The sequence below is a fragment of the Schistocerca cancellata genome, chromosome 2 (genome assembly GCF_023864275.1).
Source record: "Schistocerca cancellata isolate TAMUIC-IGC-003103 chromosome 2, iqSchCanc2.1, whole genome shotgun sequence".
NCBI lineage: Eukaryota > Metazoa > Arthropoda > Insecta > Orthoptera > Acrididae > Schistocerca > Schistocerca cancellata.
In genome coordinates, this window is record NC_064627.1 from 295,497,945 (window position 1) to 295,522,065 (window position 24,121).

Here is a 24,121-nt window from a genome sequence, read left to right on the forward strand (position 1 = left end):
CTGAAATGGAATCCCATACTTAGACAAACTAGTCAGCATAATTCAACAGAAATTATTGTTTTATCTTATTGTCATTGTCAAAATTAATATTCCTCCAGTGTTTAGTTGTTCAGAAACGTATAGTTTTAATTGAAATTTATGAAAATCTAGTAAATACCAATAGCTAACTGCAGTTTTAATTGTTGCAAAATTATAGAAGAAAGTTGTTGTAAGCCATTTTAAGTCAGTCTTCATTGAGTTTATAAGGAGCAAGACCTATGCTCTTAAATGTGGGACAATGTACTGCAGAAAATGTAGAGTACATTACAAGTAAGAAAATGTACTTTGTGTTATATCTAAAGTTTGTACCCACGAGTTTAATCCCTGATTCAGGACTGTTTTTAATGGCTGACTGTGAACTTGTAATTAATTTCATCTACAGTGTAAAACTTCAACAATAATTAATGCAGATGGTAACATTAAGATCAAACTGTGAACTATGTTTTTTTTTTTTTTTAATGATAATTCCTATACACATCATCCCCATACTATTTGAATGTTGGTTCTAAAAGACAGTGATTTAAGAATTTTAATTTGTGACTGTGAATTATTTCTTTGCCTCACACGGACTTTTGTGAATAATTACTTCAGTATTAGGTTACAGCACTCAAAAAAACAGTAGTTTGTCCAATGTCTAAGTGCAAGTAAAGGATCTGAATTGCAAATTTTCTGTGTGGACTACATTACTAGTTGTATATTGTCCTCACCACCAGTGTTTCACAGTTTCAGTGGATGTGTAACTAGTGAGGACATCCTTGTACAGGTAACGGATAGACTACAAGAGTACTCTCACCCTGTTTTTACTAAGCTTAGGATACTAACAATTGTGAATCTGTATATCTGTGAGTTTGTACTCTTTGTCAGGAAGCATTAAAGAATGTGTTATCAGGGAAACAATTCACAAACATGATACTCAGATTAAGGTACAAATTAACATGCCAAAGCACAGGCAAGCATTAACAGGAAATTTCCATAAAGTGAATGTCCACAAAATTTTTCATAAGATTTCTGTTGTTATTATTTAAAACATTCAAAATAAAACTATATGACCAGTTGAAAAAAAAAAAACAATGTTAGAATATAAAAGAGTTCTAGGATATGGATGATACTGACATTAATATTTAAGATTATAGCTGTATACAAGAAATTTTGTTTGTACATGTAACGTGAACATGAATTTTAATATCCAGATTACGACTTTAAGTTTCTATCACTGAGAAGGCCTATTCCACTGTATTTCATCAATGACAAACAAATAATCTGAATGCCTCCTTATCCTATCCAGAGAGTAGCGCAGAGCTAGATGAGCAGTGAACTGGGCACTCAGTGTACTAGTATCACATACATCTTTATACACTAAAGTACCAAAGAAACTGGTATAGGCATGCATATTCAAATACAGAGATATGTAAACATTCAGAATACAGTGCTGTGGTTGGGAACACCTATATAAGACAACAAGTTTTCTAGTGCAGTTGTTAGATCAGTTACTGCTGCTACAATGGCAGGTTATCAAGATTTAAGTGAGTTTGAACATAGTGTTATAGTTGGTGCATGAGCGATGGAACACAGCATATTCGAGGTAGTGATGAAGTTGGGATTTTTGATATGACCATTTCACAAGTGTACAGTGAATATCAGGAATCCAATAAAACATCAAATCTTCAACATCACTGTTGCCAGAAATAGATCCTACAAGAACAGGACCAATGACGACTGAAGAGAATCATTCAGCATGACAGAAGTGCAACCCTTCTGCAAATTGCTGCAGATTTCAATACTGGGCCATCAGCAAGTGTCAGCATGTGAACCATTCAACAAAACATCATCGACATTGGCTTTTGGAGCTGAAGGCCCACACACGTATCCTTGATGACTGCATGACACAAAGCATTATGCCTTTCCTGGGCCCCTCAACACCGACATTGTACTATTGATGACTGGAAACATGTTGCCTGGTCAGACGAGTCTCATTTCAAATTGTATTGAGCAGGTGGACATGTACGGGTATGGAGACAACTGTATGAATCCATGGACCCTGCATATCAACAGGGGACTATTCAAGCTGGTGGAGGATCTGTAATGATGTGTGGCATGTGCAGTGGGAGTGATATGGGACCCCTGATATGTCTAGATGTGACTCTGAGAGGTAACACATACGTAAGCATCGTGTCTGATCAGCTGCATTCATTCATGTCCATTGTGCATTCTGATGGACTTGGGCAATTCCAGCAGGACAATGCAACACCCCTCACGTCCAGAATTGTTACAGAATGCCTCCAGGAACACTCTTCTGAGTTTCTACACTTCCAATGGCCACCAAACTCTCCAGACATGAACATTATTGAGCTTATCTGGGATGCCTTGTAATGTGATGTTGAGATCTCCACCCCCTCATACTCTTACAGATTTGTGGACAGCCCTGCATGATTCATGGGGTCCATTCCCTCCAGCACTACTTCTGACATTAGTTGAGCCCATGGCATGTCATGTTGTGGTAGTGTGTGTGCTTGCAGGGGCCCTTCACAATATCAGGAAGGTGTACCAGTTTCTTTGGCTCTTCTGTGTATTTCAAGTGGTACCATCTCTAGGGAAGTAAGTACTGTTCTGGTAAGAAATTGTGTACATCTGTTAATGCTGAGTTTGCCTCATTGAAGTGAAACCCAACTGCATAGCCTAATAATCCACTGCAAATGTTCACACTAAACAGCCTCTGATGTTTAACCTACTCAGCCAGTGCAGTGACATATGATAAGGATGGAATTTGTTTGTCAACGAAATGTGGATCAGACTTATTTCAGAATATCTCACAACTTCTCTGGAACTAGTGTGTGGATTTAGAGAAAATACAGCTATAATATCTACTTGCTTCATTTTGCTCATTGCAGAATTCTTCTGACAAGTTGTTGTTTGTGACAATAATTCAGACTGCCATCCAGGTTCCTCTCACCAATACCAGTTTTTCTGAATTGCACAGGTAGGAACTCTCCCTGCAACACATCCTTCCGTCCAGTAACCTTCCCTGTGTCAACTTTCACTATTGGCTATCCACCACATACCTCTTACCTTCACTGCTCCCACTCCAGCCCTGATAGTCATTTCCCCTTCTCTACTTTTGGCCCCTTCTCTCTGCCCCCCCCCCCCCTCTCCACCGCCACCTGATGCTGCACCTAGTGGCCTATTATCCCATCTGCACACACTCCCTCTTCCCTGCCCCACACCTCTTCTCTATCCCACTACACATTCCAGTTAAAATCACTGTTCACCTCAGACACAGTTGCAGTCAGATGTTAGCACCTGAAGATGACTATGGCCATGTGTGTGTAAGCTGCAGTTGTGGTTGCACTTTGTTTTGCCTACATCTGATGAAGGACTTTGTCCAATAGCTAAATATTATCTAGAAATCTTTTTTCAGTGTGCCTGTCTGTCATTCAGTGCCTCCTGTATATGGTCAGTAGCCATCTGCCCTTTTACATTGTGATAAATATTCATCTAAAGCATTTCAGGAAATCAGATGTCAGAAGCTTTCACTAGCCTACATCAGAAATGAATCGAACATATTCCTTTAATTCATGGCTGTGAAAGGGTCTAAATGAGAAGATATGATTAGAATTATTTTGGAATTCTGAAAAAATACAGCACTCTTCATATCTACATTGCTGTAATTGAAATAGATAACTGAAACTCACCATAAGATTTGAAATCAAAGCCCAAGTATACTGTTTTATCTGGATCTCCACTAACATTCATTGCAGAATCAGTATCAATGTTTGTAAGATCAGAAACTCTAATAATAGTTCGGTTTGCAAGGTAATCAGGCTTAGTTTCCTGAACTGGGTTGAAAAGCTGAAAAATTAAAAATAAATAAGTCTTGATCCTTAGGGAGTTACTTAAATATTATTCATAAGGCTGCCATATGAAATTGTTTTTTAGTTCACTATGGAGATTTAGACTCAACCATATCTATTAAAATAGGTTACTATAGACTGAAACATGGTAGTCTATTGATTTAGACAAATAAAAGCCTAAAATTTAACTGTGTAATTATGGATTTAAACGAGCTACATGTAAAATCAAATCTTGAGGCTTTAGCTGTACTGTAGTTGTGATTCTTCAAGTTTTTCTGGCATAATAAGTATTGCATGAGGTTTAAGGACTGCAGCCATATTATATTAACATCTTGCATAATGTAGGTGTCATCTGCCTGCAGTCCTAAACCCGTATGATGTACTGCATTTTCACTTATTATTGCCTTCTCAACAGTAATAAACATTTGTTCATTTAAGGCCCTGACAAACGTGTAATGTTCTCTTTGTAGGTAACAACACCTTACTAATAATGTATGCTAATCTAATGTTCACTGCACAGCAGTATAATAGAAAATGAAACTTTTAGGTAAACATAAGACACTCTTACTGAGTTAAACTAGTATTTTTGATCACAAAGAGCTGTTTTTCAGGCCACCTCTAAACAATAAGACAGAAACTGGGTAATTTAGCTGATCAGGGAAGAGTTACTTGGTTCATTAATGAACAAAAGCTAAACCAACTAAAATCCAGATTAAACTAATAGACTGAAATGAATCAGTCACACATGCTGTGACAGCTAATTAGTCAACCCATAAATTCTTAAATTTGCTAACTTAAATCTTTGGAAAAATATGTTATAAATGCTATAAGAAATACAGCAATCAGAACCCTTCTTCCACATCAGAAAGTCTAAAATTCATGCACTTGCTGCAGATAAAAATACACACATCAAAAAAAGTTTTGCATCACCCTAGTTCCCAGAACTCCTGAAAACAGACATTGACTGTAGATATTGTATCACAGACACAGTGCCTTTGACTGTTCAGCAATGTCACTAAACCCACCCAAAAGATGGATACAACTATGCATGAGCAGCGCCTATTAGATGGAGGGGGCCCGACAGCCAATCAGTTCCAGTCATTCCACCAGGAAGGAGGTACATGGCTCATGTTGTCTGGTAGATCAACCATGCCTAGATGATCAATACCGTGATTCGATACCATCCACGTTTTTACTTTCTGCCAGGAAGGGCTCTCAACAAGGGAAGTGAGATGTCTCAGGGTGAACCAGAGTGATGTTTCCAGAATGAGATTTGGACTCTACAGCAGAGTGTGCACTGATGTGAAACTTCCTGGCAGATTAAAACTGTGTGCCGGACCAAGACTTGAACTCGGGACCTTTGCCTTTCGCGGGCAAGTGCTCTACCAGTTTGAGTCTCGGTCCGGCAAACAGTTTTAATCTGCCAGGAAGTTTCACATCAGCGCACACTTCGCTGCAGAGTGAAAGTCTCATTCTGGAAACATTCCCCAGGCTGTGGCTAAGCCATGTCTCCGCAATATCCTTTCTTTCAGGAGTGCTAATTCTGCAAGGCTCGCAGGAGAGCTTCTGTAAAGTTTGGAAGGTAGGAGACAAGGTACTGGCAGAAGTAAAGCTGTGAGGACACGGAGTGAATTGTGCTTGGGTAGTTCAGATGGTAGAGCACTTGCCCACGAAAGGCAAAGGTCCCGAGTTCGAGTCTCGGTCCGGCACACAGTTTTAATCTGCCAGGCAGTTTCAAAGTGATGTTGTTCAAACATGGAGGAGATACAGAGAGACTGGAACTGTCGATGACATGCCTCGCTCAGGCTGCCCAAGGGCTATTACTGCAGTGGATGACCACTACCTACGGATTATGGCTCAGAGGAGGAACCCTGACAGCAATGCCACCATGTTGAATAATGCTTTTCATGCTGCTACAGGACGTTGAGTTATGACTCAAACTGTGTGCAATAGGCTACATGATAAGCATCTTCACTCCCGACATCCATGGCAAGGTCCATCTGTGCAACAACGACACCATGCAGCACAACACAGTTGGGCCCAATGACATGCCAAATGGTTCACTCAGGATTCGCATCATGTTCTCTTCACTGATGAGTGTCACATATGCCTTCAACCAGACAATCTTCAGAGACGTGTTTGGAGGCAACCCAGCCAGGCTAAACACTTTAGACACACTATCCAGCAAGTGCAGCAATGTGGAGTTTCCCTGCTGTTTTGTGGTGGCATTATGTGGGGCCAATGTATGCCGCTGGTGGTCATGGAAGGTGCCATAATGGCTGTATGATAAGTGAATGCCATCCTCTGACCGACAGTGCAACCATATTGGCAGCATATTGGCGATGCATTTCTCTTCATGAACGACAATTCGCGCCCCCATCATGCACATCTTCTAAATGACTTCCTTCGGGATAACTTCATCGCTTGACTAGAGTGGCCAGCATGTTCTCCAGACATAAACCCTATCGAACATTCCTGGGATAGATTGAAAATGGCTGTTTATGGATGACGTGACCCATCAACCACTCTGAGGGATCTACACTAAATCGCCATTGAGGAGTAAGACAATCTGGACCAACAATGCCTTGATGAACTTGCGGATAATATGCCATGACAAATACAGGTATGCATCAATGCAAGAGGACATGCTACTGGGTATTATAGGTACCGGTGCGTACAGCAATCTGGACCACCACCTCTGAAGGTCTCTCTGTATGGCGGTACAACATGCAATGTGTGGTTTTCATGAGCAATAAAAAGGATGGAAATGGTGTTTATGTTGATCTCTATTCCAATTTTTTGTACAAGTTTTGGAACTTAGGTGATGCAAAACTTTTTTTGATGTGTGTAGTACAGGAATCTTAACCCTCATATAGTGTGATAGGCTACATCATGGTTAAGTGGATAAAGACATTCACATACTTTTTAAAAATAATTATAAATTTGCAATTAAGAAAGCAAAGTGCATATCTGATGTTGAATACATTCTTAATTTGTTAAATAAATATAAAACAGCATGGGAAATTATCAGAACAGAGATAAATTACTAGCATATTGTAAGGGAAATTCTGGCAGAAGGTAAATAATTTAGGAGTAACGGAGACTGCTCATCGTGTAGCATAAGCATTGAGTCGTCAACACTTTTGCTCAAAAGAGAAAGAAGGCAGGAGGTTTTATGATTAGAAATGCAGGAAGAGGTAGTGGTAGGTGCACAGGCTAGGCACATGACATGTAGGTAATGGAGCTGGTGAGGAGCAGCGCACAATGATGTTACTGCGGAGGCATGGATTGGGAGAGTGTGACAAGACATAGGAAGGGGAAACTGTTGCACAGAGGGTGTGGGGACAGTAGAGTAGTGGAGGCTGAGGCCAGGATGACTGGGAGAGCAAAGAATTAGTTCAAAGGATCCCTCTCATCTGTGAGCTTCAGAAATGCTGGTGCCAAAGGGAAACACCAGATGGCATGGGTTGGGAAGCAGCCATTGAACTTGAGCATGTTTGGCTGAAGAACTCCTAAAGAAGAAGCTGATGGTAGTAGGAACAAATATCTACCATTACAAGAAAATTTTCCAATTCGAAAGCAGTCATAAAAAAAATTCTTGCTGATGACCAAACAAACATTAGCAACCAAAAATTACTAAAGAAGCAAAACATCTAATGGATAAATAGTAACCTCCCTCCAGCCATCATAAGAACATTATCATCTAAACCTGGCAGACATTCCCACTAACAACCATCTACTCCACTACCATCATAGATTAGCAGTTGCTACAGCCACAAATAGAAACAAAAGATGATCGCATTCTGTGCAGTCGAAGCAACGTACATGTAACCACAAAGTGAATGTGGATGTATAAAAGGATGCAAAAAAAGAAAATATTGTATCTATTGTAGTGCAGTGTGTTAAAAATCAGGTGCCTATGTATAAGAGATCACATGAAATAATGTAGGAGGGGAGAGGAGGAGGGACTAGTTACTAAATAAGTTATTTTCAACATGAGAACTGTTAATGATCTCATTAAACTGATTTTTAAATGAAATCTCAATTTTTACAGTGAATACTGATGGTCATTTAAACTAAGCAATTCATTTATAGTACAAATAAGACTTTATATAATTGCTGTGACTGTGAAAGAGAGACTTCAAAAACAAAAAAGCAAGATTTATTCTCAGTCTTGTTTATGAGCCACTTGATGGCTCAATGCCATTATTATTCTGTGAGTAGTTATCTTTACTCCTGAAGCAATTGACACTCATATCCTTCCCATTTTATCAGAATGTCACTTTTGTTATTTTTCCTAAACAGCTGCCAGAAGAGGAGCAACAGCACTGTGTTAGTGCTTTCCCAGCTTCTAGAGACAAATATGCAGCTTTGTAACATATCAGATGCATACAGTTCTCATTGTCATTTGAAAAAATCCAAACAAAATGGAAATTAAGGCAGATATAGTCACGAGTGTATTTTAAGAGCATATTTTTTTTAATGTAAGCATTAATTTTTTCTTGTTCAGCAAGAATAATGATGCTGATAATGCTAACAATGATGCTGTTGATAAAGGAAACTAACCACTCCAGAGGCATAGCCTTCTTCATAAGAAGGAATTCCATCAGGTAGTGTTGTGGTCACAGCTGCATCGTCATAATGTAGTACGGCCTCTGCATGAGCTTCAACCGTCTTGCCAGAAGATTCTTCAGTTTTATGGCAATCTCCCATTCCACGGAATCTCATCCAGTAGTTTTCTGGTGCCTGATTAGCCTCAATCACAAAATCATAACGCTCACCACCATTTATTATAAAAGAGTCCACTGCAACAAACAAAAGAATCATTAGTGACAGCAGTAATATAGTACATCATATTATGTTGCAGAAAGTACATACTGGAGTGTAAAAATCACTGTGTGTGTGTGTGTGTGTGTGTGTTTAAAGTTCTTTCGAAGTTAATCTTAACTAGTTAACGCTTGCCGTGACAGATACGTAACACATAACAGGATGTGAGGCCAAATTATATGTCAAGTGGAAAGGAAATCACATCACAAGAAAGACAAAGCTATAAAAACAAAGAAAGTTAACAATTCACATATAGCTCAGTGATGTGTTACGCAAAACAACATGTAAAAGCACAGAGATGTTACTACCTTCTGAGTACACCTCTTTATCTTGTATAAGTACATTCTCACATACACACAACAAGACAGACACCAAAATGCATCCACCCAGCAATTCGTATACAATCAGTGTTACTGTCATCATTAGTGGATACATTTAGGTATGTTTGAATATCTGTGTAATTGGGTGTGAGGCTGTGTACATACATTCACAAAAGCTAGTATGATCTTCGTGCTGTTACATGTTATATGAACTACCCCTCAATCAGCTACAGGTGAATGGTTGCCTTCCTTCATTTTTGTTTGTTTCTGTCTTAAAATTTCCTCTACAATAGCAGGACAAGGTGTACTTCTCTGTTAGATTGCTGAGAAAATTAATCACATTCACTCTAAGCATATTACTACCATAAGATGTTGTAATCCTTGAAAAGCAGCTGCTCCTTAAAAGCTATACATTAATTACAAATGTTTATCAGTAATATCAGAGGACAATTATTTTTTCTGTCATAACACAATGAAATGATGCCTTCTAAGCATAATGATGTAGCACTTGTGTTATGGGCCATTATGCTATGCATGGACTACAAACAGTTTAAATATAGTGGGGTGAGGGTGCAGGAACTGGATCCATAGGGTAGAATAGCTGCACCTGCCATTAGTTGTTAGTCCACTCTTCAAATAATATTTTTCCTTTCTTTTTTCAGTTATAATCTTAATGCATACACGAGTACATGAACTTTGTGTGCTCAGTTTCACTAAACTTAATTATCCATTGCAAAGTTTAAAGATCACTGAGTATAAGAGTATAGTTAGTGTCAAGGAACTATTTTCTTTATAAATTATTTGAAATTCATGATTTTCTAAATTGATGAGCTATTCAAAATTCAAACCCACTAACAACAGATTGTTACAAGACTGACTGTCTTACCTGAAAGTCCTCTTTCAACACTTGGCAATGATCATCTCACTTACAACAAAAACTGCTTATTTAAAAAGTTGTATTTATTCAAAATTGTTATAGTTCAGATGTTCAAATTTAAAAATGCAGTCTTGTTAGAATTCCACTGTTACGGTTTTGAAGCCCTGATTTTTCTGATTGAAAGAATATTTAGGTTGCCTAAATTAACATGTAGTTTGTAAAATATTTCAATTAGAAAATTGAAGTTTCCAGAAAATTCTTGGTGGGCTTTTGAAATCCCAGTGTACATTAAAACCTCTGCTTCTTATGCAGCAGCTTTTGTAATCATATTGAGCATATAATTTCATGGCTGACAATGAGCCTTGCTTTCCAAGAAGGAACCATAGGTAGTATCTACTATGGACCATCAGTTGCTTCCTTAGACATTCAAAGACAAACAACTAAAATGTATCACTTAAATGTCGAATGTGGTATTCAAGAATGGCAAAGTCATAGTGTCTGGATCCAAAAATCATTAGAGGGCTAAAGCCTCATGATAAAGAATGGTTAAAAATTAGGGGGATGGATGTTCCTGAAATAGATTACAAACTGTGCAGAGCAAAAGCCATTAATTACTGTGTCTAGATGATCACACTTTAGCAAAAAAGTGGCAATCTTTGGACATTAGCAAATACTTCACATGTAACTATGGAGAAGCCTAACAAAAAAAAAAAAAAAACTTGCAAATCCACAATTTATATGCCACAACAGCATATGTTTCAAAATAATGCTACCATCTGAGAGTGACCGGTGCTTAGTTAGTATAGACTATTTAGTTTAGGTATTTCCATACAGGTTTGTGTGTGGACAGGAACTGTAACAGTATATACAGGGTTATTACAAATGATTGAAGCGATTTCACAGCTCTACAATAACTTTATTATTTGAGATATTTTCACAATGCTTTGCACACACATACAAAAACTCAAAAAGGTTTTTAGGCATTCACAAATGTTCGATATGTGCCCCTTTAGTGATTCAGCAGACATCAAGCCGATAATCAAGTTCCTCCCACACTCAGCGCAGCATGTCCCCATCAATGAGTTCGAAAGCATCGTTGATGCGAGCTCGCAGTTCTGGCACGTTTCTTGGTAGAGGACGTTTAAATACTGAATCTTTCACATAACCCCACAGAAAGAAATCACATGGGGTTAAGTCGGGAGAGTGTGGAGGCCATGACATGAATTGCTGATCATGATTTCCACCATGACCGATCCATCGGTTTTCCAATCTCCTGTTTAAGAAATGCCGAACATCATGATGGAAGTGCAGTGGAGCACCATCCTGTTGAAAGATGAAGTCGGCGCTGTCGGTCTCCAGTTGTGGCATGAGCCAATTTTCCGCTGGCTACGCGTGAAACTTGCCCGCACGCGTTCAACCGTTTCTTCGCTCACTGCAGACCGACCCGTTGATTTCCCCTTACAGAGGCATCCAGAAGCTTTAAACTGCGCATACCATCATCGAATGGAGTTAGCAGTTGGTGGATCTTTGTTGAACTTCGTCCTGAAGTGTCGTTGCACTGTTATGACTGACTGATGTGAGTGCATTTCAAGCATGACATACGCTTTCTCGGCTCCTGTCGCCATTTTGTCTCACTGTGCTCTCGAGCACTCTGATGGCAGAAACCTGAAGTGTGGCTTCAGCCGAACAAAACTTTATGAGTTTTTCTACATATCTATAGTGTGTCGTGACCATATGTCAATGAATGGAGCTACAGTGAATTTATGAAATCGCTTCAATCATTTGTAATAACCCTGTATGTATATTGAGCACTGCTTATTAATTATTTGCATCCTTTCGAACTATTAGTATTGATATAATTCTAATAGTGCACAACGACCTGCCAGGTTAGCCAAGAGCGCTAATGCGCTGCTTCCTGGACTCGGGTAGGCGCACTGGCCCCGGATCGAATCCGCACGGCAGATTACCAACGACAGTTGGTGTGCCAGCCAGCCTGGATGTGGTTTTTAGGCAGTTTTCCACATCCCGCTAGGTGAATACCAGGCTGGTCCCCATGTTCCACCTCAGTTACATGACTCGCATACATCTGAACATGTTTGCACTATTCCATGAATTACACTAGACGCAGATAGCAGGGGTATATTAATTCCGTCACAGGGGGGTACGGAGTGGTGGCAGGAGGGCATCCAGCCACCCCTTTCCACTAACCTTGCCACATCCGTTCCTAACAATGCCGACCCTGCATCGGCACGGTACATGGCACCAGTGAAAGAAAGAATCCTTATAGTGTACAATAGTTTTAGCAAGCTTTACCAATAGTTACTGTCACAATTCATTAGATTATCATTCTAGACAGCATAAGTTCCTCTTAAATACTCTTAAAATTCAAATTAGACTTTATTTCCAATAAAATATAAATAGGGACTCTGTAGGCTGTTTACAGAGACAGAGAGAATTAGCAATAGAGCACAAACAGGTAAAAGCTATGTTGGCTGGAGTTGCAATTTAAAACAAAAGATCAAAGTAAACAAAAACAAAATTGTCCTCTTAATTTACCGGTAAGGCTGCAGTTGGTATGCATTGTTTCTGTGATTAGTTGGCAATATGTTGGTTGCTATTGAAAAAAAGTATTAAGTCAATAATTTCTTGTAGTCTTGCGATTTAATGTACTATTTTAAGCAAAAGGAAATTCCCAGATTTTATGAGTTATCTTGACTGTTTATGGGTGCAGTAGAGCTGGGAATCTGGAGAAGTAAAAAAGTGGTAATTCGCGAGTGTGAAAAGACAGCCTTTTCTGTATTAGATATGTGTATCATGTGTTTCAGTATGGCTTCATCAGCAGTACACCAGCTGCTGTGACCGAGCAGTTCCAGGCGCTTCAGTCTGGAACTGTGCAGCTGCTACAGTCGCAGGTTCGAATCCTGCCTCAGGCATGGATGTGTGTGATGTCCTTTGGTTAGTTAGGTTTAAGTAGTTCTGTCTAGGGGACTGATGACCTCAGATGTTAAGTCCCATAGTGCTTGGAGCCATTTGAATTTGAATCAGCAGAACATGCAGCATTAAATGGTGTGCCAAAATTAACAGATGCTGCAAGTTTTCCATTATGGGACTTGGAAATGAATGTGATGTTCATGGCCAAGGATCTCAGTGGTTATTACTGGCAATATCAAGAAACCTGAAAATGTAAAAAAATCAAAGTGAGGAAAAAAGACCTACCTTCAAAACACTATATTTTGAGAACCATGGCAGTCAATATAAAAATCAATGAGGCCTGTGAAACATCTAAAGAAATGCAAAATACATTTGGAAATGCTTGTGACTCTACTAGCAAAGAGCAGAAAACTTTGGAAAACCTGAAATCAAGACTTAAATCTGAAAATATAACATGAAGAAAAATATAGAAGAAATGTATGTTGTATTAAAAGCTACAGCCTACAAGAAAAAGGATCAGAATAAAAAAAATCGAGAAATCAGTAAGGTGCTTTGGATGTGGAAGTTTGGGTCACTGTGTAATTGCATGAAAAAAGAAACTTTGTGATAACAAGAAAGAAACACAGTGCTCTACAGGTGGTAAATATCATCTGGGAGAGTTTTGGGCAGTAAAGGTACTGCCTCCATTTAAGTACCGCAAAAACACAAATTACTGATCTGAGAAATGTTACTACAAAGATAAGCATCAGAATACAAAAATAGTACCAAAGACAGTTTTTCTTTCAGAAGTGTTATTCACAGAAAAATAAGAAAAGAATATTGATAAAATAGATACCAAGTTTGTTGTAGACATTGGAAGTAATGAGCACATGTCACATGAAAGCGAAACTATGTCAAATGTGAAGATTGCTACTGGAAATTTTGTGTTTTCTATCTTGTTGGTGACATCAACTCACAAAAGATGTTATTGACAAATGTGTCACATGTCCTTGAACTATCAAGAAACTTATTGTCAGTAAATGCCATTACCTAAAAAGGGAGAGCAGCAATACTTGACAAGAAAAATGTGAATATTGTGAAAGATGGAGACATTAGTTTGGAAGGCAACCACCAGAAAATGGACTGTACATCATTGACATCAAAATGTTCTGTAAGAAAGAAAGCACTAATGACATATAAGAAGAAAACAATTCAATGACAAAACTAGGGCATCTAAGTTACAAGTATTTGAAGAAAATACCAGAACTCTATTATGGTGTGGACAAAATTGTGACAGAAGAGGACATGCCCTGTTGCAGAACAGATATTATGGTGAAGAAAATAAGAAAACCACTCAACACTGTGTGGCCTCAGAGCAACTAGACCTCTTGAGATTATTCACATTGGCGTATATGATAAAACATGCCCTCCAACTTATCTCAGTGAAGAACGTTCTTTGATGTGTCTCGATGATTATACGTATTTCTTGAAAATCTATCTTTTGCACACATCAGATGAAACAGAAGACTGTACCAAGTAATAAGTAAGTGAAAGCTCACTTTACTTTGAAGACAGAAAAAATAAGATGTGACAAAGGAGGCAAGTATAGAAGTCCTTTTTTTTTTCAAGGAATTGTGTAAAAAGTAAAGTATAATGATTGACTACACAATTAAAGGATATTCTGAATGGAATGGTAAGAATAAATCCTACTATCATGAACACAATAAGGGTCATGTTGTTTGATTCAGAAGTCAGAAACAAAATGTGGGGCTTTGGAGTCTTGACTACACTTACCTCATAAACAGAAGGAAGACTATTTAGTTGTTTGGTCCAAGAAATCATTTATAATGCATTGAATGTATATACGATAATGAGCATGGGCAAATATAATTAATTTATGATTACAGTAGTCATTGTGACAATGTGGTCAACACAACAAAGTATTTAATAATATAAATTGACGTACTACATTGCTTCTTTATATCACAGCAGTAGTTATGAAGTCAGACTTTAGGATCAATGCAAGGTAAATTATAGTATGAAGTGACATAAAATTTAATTAACAATTTCTACATCTACATCTACATATATACTCTGCTAGCCACCAAGCGGTGTGTGGCGGAGGGCACAATTCGTGCCAAAGTCATATTTCCCCCCCTCTGTTCCACTCGCGGATCGCGCGAGGGAAAAATGACTGTCTGAACGCCTCAGTATGAGCTTTTATTTCCCTTATCTTTGAATGATGATCATTACACAATTGGAAAGTTGGTGGTAATAATATATGCTCTACATCCTATGTGAAGATTGGATTTCAGAATTTAGTGAGCAGCCCCTTCTGTTTAGGCATTGTCTATCTGCAAGTCTGCCCTATTTCAAACTTTCTATGAGATTTGTAATGCTCTTGTGATGGCTAAATGTACCAGTCATGAATCTTAACTCTCTTCTTTGGACCTTCTTAATCTCTTGAATCAGACCCAACTGGTAAGGGTCCCATACAGAAGAACAGTACTCTAAAACTGGACGATTTAACATATTGTAAGCTATTTCCTTTGTTGAAGGACTGCATCGCTTCAGCATTCCACCAATAAACCACAATCTAGAGTTCACCTTACCCGTTACTTGTGTAATCTGGTCATTCCATTTGAGATCATTTCAAATAGTCACAACCAGATACTTGACTGATGTTACCGCTTCCAACGGCTGATCATTTATATTGTACTCATATATTAATGGGGATTTTCACCTTGTTATACGCAGTAGGTTACACTTACTAATATTGAGAGATAACTGCCAGTCATTACAACACGCATTTATTTTCTGCAAATCCTCATTGTTTTGTTCACAACTTTCATGTGATACTACTTTCCTGTAGACTACAGCATCATCAGCAAACAGTCTAAGGCCGCTGTCAATACCATCAACCAGACTGTTTATGTAAATCATAAAAGGCAGAGGACCTATTACGCTGCCCTGGGGCAGACCTGAAGTTACTCTTGTTTCTGTTGAAGTTACTCTGTTCAGGACAACATACTGCTCCCTGCCTGTTAGAAAACTTTCTATCCAACTGCATATGTCATTGGATAGCCCGTAAGTGCACACTTTTTGTAGCGACAGTACAGAACTGAGTCAAACGCCTTTCAAAAGTCGAGAAATATGGCATCAACATGGGAACCTGTATCTAGAGCCTGTTGCATATCATGCACAAAGAGGGTCAGCTGTGTCTCGCGTGAATGCTGTTTCCTAAAACCATGCTGGTTTCTGCAGATGAGCTTCTCAGAGTCTAGAAAGGTCATTATGTCTGAACACAAAATATGTCTTGTAAATGAGGTTTACTTATTATGGTGCTCCAGAAATTTAGAGATAGAGTAGGAGTGGTCAAGAAAGAATTGTCTCAACTTTACCTCAGATGCATTAAATGTCGGTATGCATTTTAAATAAGTTGCATAAGTTTGTACTTACTGTGTTTACATGTAAATTCAGCTTCTGCTTGGTTTAACATGTGTGTCTATCATAGTTACAGTTTTCCCTTTTGGAAAAATTAATATTTAATCTCAATATACAAACAAGGTGGAAGTCCTGTGGAGACATATTGATGACACAGATTGATGGTTGAGGAATCTATGCGAGTGCATGGAGTTTAGACATGATCTGCAAAACCTTGTATTTTCAATTATTTTTAGTGTATCTAGTGACTCATATTCATTACTGATCTCTTGCAAGAAAGTTAAAATAAAGTATGTTGCATCATTACCATTCATCACCATGAGTAAAATGAGTAACTACAATGGTGACTCCACATTTCAGAGATTAATTCATCCATGCCATGTAACACAGTCTTCTCCACAATTGCACATTTCACCTACACCAAAATTGGTACAAATACCAACTTCCTGTGCAACTCTTCGTAAAGATGCTTCATTCGAGTGGAATCCATCTTTCAGCAGAATGGCGTGCACAACGATGAAGACAAACTGAACCTTATCTTTGCCAACATGGTCGAGGAAGTAGTGCAGGGCTTGATATTGTAGCTAGTCGCTGCACAATCAGATCAAAGCTTTAAAGACAGTAATAAGGCACCTGCCAATGCTGAAGGAACAATGTATGCTATGCATCCTAATGAACAAGCCACTGGAAATTTAAGCTCAAACTCCTCAGAACAGTTGCAGCACCTGTGTAACTTGGGGGCCGGGTGGTGGGGGGTGGGGTGGGGGGAGGGGGTCAGCACATTTTTCAGATGATGCATTACGCACAATATGACTCTACAACCTTCCATCTATGAAGAGTATCATTTTGTTGGTATGCAGCAATATCAACTTTAGGAAAGAAAGTGTACCAAGTTTTTCATATTGCCCCAAGTACACTCACTCAGAATAAGAGTGCAACAATGAGGTCAGATCAGGACACAAGAAGAGGATATCACTGTCTGCCAATGCAAAAACTGTTTTCACCTGCACAACAACACAAAGAAAAGCCAAGGGTTGACAAAAGTCATGCTTTGGTGCAAGTACCATGCCAAATTCAGGGATCGGGCTAAGAAGTGTGAACAACTTTAATGTTACCCAAATGCCAAAAGTGACCCATAGGGGCATTATTAGCTGCAAACAAAGTTCAGTCACCCCAAAGATACTAATGAATGTGAGTGCAGTAAAACTCCAGCTCCTCATGGTGTGAGTATCGGGAAGTATCAAGTGCTTCAGGAAAGTGTATATTTGCTAAAGAGATAGTGAATGGCACTGAATATTTAATTGACAGTGGTTCAGACATTAGCATCATGTCCTCATGGTGCACGTGGTCTACATTTCATCATCAGGGGTGCACACTAAAAGCTGCAAATGATATAGTCATTCTTACCTGTTGTACAGGTTGCCTGCCAGTGGACCTCAGTCTGCAAATACATGGCAAATGGAGATTTACAGTTCTGCAGTCTCTTGCCCTATCTTAGGGGTGGACTTCACAAATGCTTTACACAGTGCAATGATTTTCAGTGCAATTGATTGTGACAACGCTTATACACAAATTCCACTAGCCCCCTTTGACATTCCTAAGATGGCTGTCATTATCCCCTTCAGGTTATCTGAATTCCAATATATGCCTTTCAGATTGTGCAACACAGCCCAGACATGGCAGTACTTTATAGATGAGTTATTGAGAGATCTGAATTTTTGTTTCACACACACACACACACACACCCTAAGGTAAGTCTTTCCGCTCCCGGGATTGGAATGACTCCTTACCCTCTCCCTTAAAACCCACATCCTTTTGTCTTTCCCCCTCCTTCCCTATTTCCTAACAAAGCAACCGTTGGTTGCGAAAGCTAGAATTTTGTGTGTATGTTTGTGTTTGTTTGTGTGTCTATCGACGTGCCAGCGCTTTCGTTTGGTAAGTCACATCATCTTTGTTTTTAGATATATTTTTCCCACGTGGAATGTTTCCCTCTATTATATATATATATATATATATATATATATATATATATATATATATATATATATATATATATATATATATATAAAAAAACAAAGATGATGTGACTTACCAAACGAAAGCGCTGGCATGTCGATAGACACACAAACAAACACAAACATACACACAAAATACTAGCTTTCGCAACCAACGGTTGCCTCGTCAGGAAAGAGGGAAGGAGAGGGAAAGACGAAAGGATTTGGGTTTTAAGGGAGAGGGTAAGGAGTCATTCCAATCCCGGGAGCGGAAAGACTTACCTTAGGGGGAAAAAAGGACGGGTATACACCCGCACACACACACATATCCATCCACACATCTGTTGTTGAAAATTGCAACTACTGTAATTTCGAAAGCTTGTCTGCCTGAAAATGTACTGTTGTCCCAAGCATATTGCAACAAACGGTGTATTTCTATCGCTGCTTGTTTAGTTTTTATTGCCGTTTCAAATATACCGGTCATTTTTGAAACACCCTGTATATATATATATATTTAAAAACAAAGATGATGTGACTTACCAAATAAAAGTGCTGGCAGGTCGACAGACACACAAAAAAACACAAACATACACACAAAATCCAAGCTTTCGCAACCAACGGTTGCCTCGTGAGGAAAGAGGGAAGGAGAAGGAAAGACAAAAGGATATGGGTTTTAAGTGAGAGGGTAAGGAGTCATTCCAATCCCGGGAGCGGAAAGACTTACCTTAGGGGGAAAAAAGGACAGGTATACACTCGCACACACACACATATCCATCCATACATACAAGACACAAGCAGTCTGTCTTGTATGTATGGATGGATATGTGTGTGTGTGCGAGTGTATACCTGTCCTTTTTTCCCCCTAAGGTAAGTCTTTCCGCTCCCGGGATTGGAATGACTCCTTACCCTCTCACTTAAAACCCATATCCTTTTGTCTTTCCTTCTCCTTCCCTCTTTCCTGACGAGGCAACCGTTGGTTGCGAAAGCTTGGATTTTGTGTGTATGTTTGTGTTTTTTTGTGTGTCTGTCGACCTGCCAGCACTTTCATTTGGTAAGTCACATCATCTTTGTTTTTAAATATATTTTTCCTTCGTGGAATGTTTCCTTCTATTATAACCATATCATATATATATATATATATATATATATATATATATATATATATATATATATATACAAAAATGATGTAACTTACCAAACGAAAGCTTTGGTATGTTGATAGAGACACTAACAAACACAAACACACACACAAAATTTAAGCTTTTGCAATCCACAGTTGCTTCATCGGGAAGAGGGAAGGAGAGGGAAAGATGAAAGGATGTGGGTTTTAAGGGAGAGGGTAAGGAGTCATTTCAATCCTGGGAGTGGAAAGACTTACCTTAGGGGGAAAAAAGGACAGGTATACACTCGCACACACACACACATATCCATCCGCACACATGCATACCAAAGCAGACTCTGAATGTGGCTCTCCAGAAGGGATACGACTTCCTCAAATCCTGCCCCGAAATGAGATCCATCCTTCATGAAATCCTTCCCACTCCACCAAGAGATGAAGCAACCGTGGGTTGCAAAAGCTTGAATTTTGTATGTGTGTTTGTGTTTGTTTGTGTGTCTATCGACATACCAACACTTTCGTTTGGTAAGTTACATCACAGGGAAACATTCCACGTGAGAAAAATATATCTAAAAACAAAGATGATGTAACTAACCAAACGAAAGTGTTGGTATGTTGATAGACACACAGACAAACACAAACACACACACAAAATTCAAGCTTTTGCAACCAATGGTTGCTTCATCAGGAAAGAGGGAAGGAGAGGGCAAGACGAAAGGATGTGGGTTTTAAGGGAGAGGGTAAGGAGTCATTCCAATCCCGGGAGTGGAAAGACTTAGAAGGGGAAAAAAGGACAGGTATACACTTGCACACACACACATATCTGTCCGCACATATACAGACACAAGGCTTTGCCTTTGCCTTTACATATGTCTGCTTGTGTCTGTATATGTGCGGATTGATATGTGTTTGTGCGCGAGTGTATACCTGTCCTTTTTTCCCCCTAAGGTAAGACTTTCCACTCTCGGGATTGGAATGACTCCTTACTCTCTCCCTTAAAACCCACATCCTTCCGTCTTTCCCTGTCCTTCCCTCTTTCCTGATTAAGCAACCGTTGATTGTGAAAGCTTGAATTTTGTGTGTCTATCGACATGTCAACACTTTCGTTTTTGTAAGTTACATCATCTTTGTGTGTGTGTGTGTGTGTGTGTGTGTGTGTGTGTGTGTGTGTGTGTGTGTGTGTGTGTGTATATATATATATATATATATATATATATATATATATGAAAGAAAGATGATGAGACTTACCAAACAAAAGCACTGGCAGGTCGATAGACACACAAACAAACACAAACATACACACAAAATTCTAGCTTTCGCAACCAACGGTTGCCTCGACAGGAAAGAGGGAAGGAGAAGGAAAGACAAAAGGATTGGGTTTTAAGGGAGAGGGTAAGGAGTCATTACAATCCCGGGAGCGGAAAGACTTACCTTAGGGGGAAAAAAGGACAGGTTTACACTCGCACACACACACATATCCATCCACACATACACAGACACAAGCAGACATTTGTAAAGGCAAAGAGTTTGGGCAGAGATGTCAGTCGGGACGGAAGTACAGAGGCAAAGATGATGTTGAAAGACAGGTGAGGTATGAGCGGCGGCAGATTGAAATTAGAAATTAGCGGAGATTGAGGCCTGGCGGATAGCGAGAAGAGAGGATATGCTGAAGGGCAAGTTCCCATCTCCGGAGTTCTGACAGGTTTGTGTTAGTGGGAAGTATCCAGATAACCCGGACGGTGTAACACTGTGCCAAGATGTGCTGGCCGTGCACCAAGGCATGTTTAGCCACAGGGTGATCCTCATTACCAACAAACACTGTCTGCCTGTGTCCATTCATGCGAATGGACAGTTTGTTGCTGGTCATTCCCACATAGAACGCTTCACAGTGTAGGCAGGTCAGTTGGTAAATCACGTGGGTGCTTTCACACGTGGCTCTGCCTTTGATCGTGTATACCTTCCGGGTTACAGGACTGGAATAGGTGGTGGTGGGAGGGTGCATGGGACAGGTTTTACACCGGGGGCGGTTACAGGGGTAGGAGCCAGAGGGTAGGGAAGGTGGTTTGGGGATTTCATAGGAATGAACTAAGAGGTTACGAAGGTTAGGTGGACGGCGGAAAGACACTCTTGGTGGAGTGGGGAGGATTTCATGAAGGATGGATCTCATTTCAGGGCAGGATTTGATGAAGTCGTATCCCTGCTGGAGAGCCACATTCAGAATCTGATCCAGTCCCGGAAAGTATCCTGTCACAAGTGGGGCACTTTTGGGGCTCTTCTGTGGAAGGTTCCGGGTTTGAGGAGATGAGGAAGTGGCTCTGGTTATTTGCTTCTGTACCAGGTCGGGAGGGTAGTTACGGGATGCAAAAGCTGTTTTCAGGTTGTTGGTGTAATGGTTCAAGGATTCCGGACTGGAGCAGATTCGTTTGCCACGAAGACCTAGGCTGTAGGGAAGGGACCGTTTGATGTGGAATGGGTGGCAGCTGTCATAATGGAGGTACTGTTGCTTGTTGGTGGGTTTGATGTGGACGGACGTGTGAAGCTGGCCATTGGACAGGTGGAGGTCAACGTCAAGGAAAGTGGCATGGGATTTAGAGTAGGACCAGGTGAATCTGATGGAACCAAAGGAGTTGAGGTTGGAGAGGAAATTCTGGAGTTCTTCTTCACTGTGAGTCCAGATCATGAAAATGTCATCAATAAATCTGTACCAAACTTTGGGTTGGCAGGCCGGGGTAACCAAGAAGGCTTCCTCTAAGCGACCCATGAATAGGTTGGCGTACGAGGGGGCCATCCTGGTACCCATGGCTGTTCCCTTTAATTGTTGGTATGTCTGGCCTTCAAAAGTGAAGAAGTTGTGGGTCAGGATGAAGCTGGCTAAGGTAATGAGGAAAGAGGTTTTAGGTAGGGCGGCAGGTGATCGGCGTGAAAGGAAGTGCTCCATCGCAGCAAGGCCCTGGACATGCGGAATATTTGTGTATAAGGAAGTGGCATCAATGGTTACAATAATGGTTTCCGGGGGTAACAGACTGGGTAGGGATTCCAGGCGTTCGAGAAAGTGGTTGGTGTCTTTGATGAAGGATGGGAGACTGCATGTAATGGGTTGAAGGTGTTGATCTACGTAGGCAGAGATGCGTTCTGTGGGGGCTTGGTAACCAGCTACAATGGGACGGCCGGGATGATTGGGTTTGTGAATTTTGGGAAGAAGGTAGAAGGTAGGGGTGCGGGATGTTGGTGGGGTCAGGAGGTTGATGGAGTCAGGTGAAAGGTTTTGTAGGGGGCCTAAGGTTCTGAGGATTCCTTGAAGCTCCGCCTGGACATCAGGAATGGGATTACCATGGCAAACTTTGTAAGTAGTGTTGTCTGAAAGCTGATGCAGTCCCTCAGCCACATACTCCCGACGATCAAGTACCACAGTCGTGGAACCCTTGTCCGCCGGAAGAATGACGATGGATTGGTCAGCCTTCAGATCACGGATAGCCTGGGCTTCAGCAGTGGTGATGTTGGGAGTAGGATTAAGGTTTTTTAAGAAGGATTGAGAGGCAAGGCTGGAAGTCAGAAATTCCTGGAAGGTTAGGAGAGGGTGATTTTGAGGAAGAGGAGGTGGGTCCCGCTGTGACGGAGGACGGAACTGTTCCAGGCATGGTTCAATTTGGATAGTATCTTGGGGAGTTGGATCATTAGGAGTAGGATTAGGATCATTTTTCTTCGTGGCAAAGTGATATTTCCAGCAGAGAGTACGGGTGTAGGACAGTAAATCTTTGACAAGGGCTGTTTGGTTGAATCTGGGAGTGGTGCTGAAGGTGAGGCCTTTGGATAGGACAGAGGTTTCGGATTGGGAGAGAGGTTTGGAGGAGAGGTTAACTACTGAATTGGGGTGTTGTGGTTCCAGATTGTGTTGATTGGAATTTTGAGGTTTTGGAGGGAGTGGAGCTGGAAGTGGGAGATTGAGTAGATGGGAGAGACTGGGTTTGTGTGCAATGAGAGGAGGTTGAGGTTTGCTGGAAAGGTTGTGAAGGGTGAGTGAGTTGCCTTTCCGGAGGTGGGAAACCAGGAGATTGGATAGTTTTTTAAGGTGGAGGGTGGCATGCTGTTCTAATTTGCGGTTGGCCTGTAGGAGGATGCTCTGAACAACTGGTGTGGATGTGGGAGAGGAAAGATTGAGGACTTTTATTAGGGACAGGAGTTGATGGGTGTGTTGATTGGCTGAGTGGATGTGTAGGTGAAGGATTAGGTGGGTGAGGGCAATGGATTGTTCGGTTTGGAACTGTTGTAGGGACTGATGGAAAGAAGGGTTGCAGCCAGAGATGGGAACTTTAAGTGTGAGGCCTTTGGGGGTGATGCCAAATGTCAGACAAGCCTGAGAAAATAAAACATGGGAGTGTAATCTGGCTAGGGCGAAGGCATGTTTGCGGAGGGAATGTAAATAAAACTTAATGGGGTCGTTGTGGAGGTGTTGTGAGGGTGACATGGTACTGGAAGGTGGAAAGTGGAACACGAGGCTGAAATGAAAATGAAAATAAATATAAAAATATATGGGGAGAGATAAAGGTAAAACTAGAAAGCAAATGGAGATCTCGTGTGAAATATTTTTCCCACATTTTAGTTTCGTCCACCTATGCTCAATGGAGCACGTTATCATGATTTCATACGGGATACTCTACCTGTGCTGCTAGAACATGTGCCTTGACAAGTACGACACAACATGTGGTTCATGCATGATGGAGCTCCTGCACATTTCAGTCGAAGTG

The 24,121-nt window shown here is 40.3% G+C and overlaps 1 protein-coding gene across 1 annotated transcript in view; it reads right to left on the reverse strand.

Moving 5' to 3' along the window:
* The window catches only part of LOC126161662 (uncharacterized), a 251,167-nt gene that overhangs the window by 69,424 nt on the left and 157,622 nt on the right, over positions 1 to 24,121 (reverse strand). Inside the window, exons 7-8 of the mRNA XM_049917657.1 lie at positions 8,454 to 8,692; positions 3,729 to 3,885 (exon numbers count right to left, since the gene is read on the reverse strand). Of these exons, the coding sequence (XP_049773614.1) occupies positions 3,729 to 3,885; positions 8,454 to 8,692 (396 nt within the window). The remainder of the gene's footprint in view (positions 1 to 3,728; positions 3,886 to 8,453; positions 8,693 to 24,121) is intronic.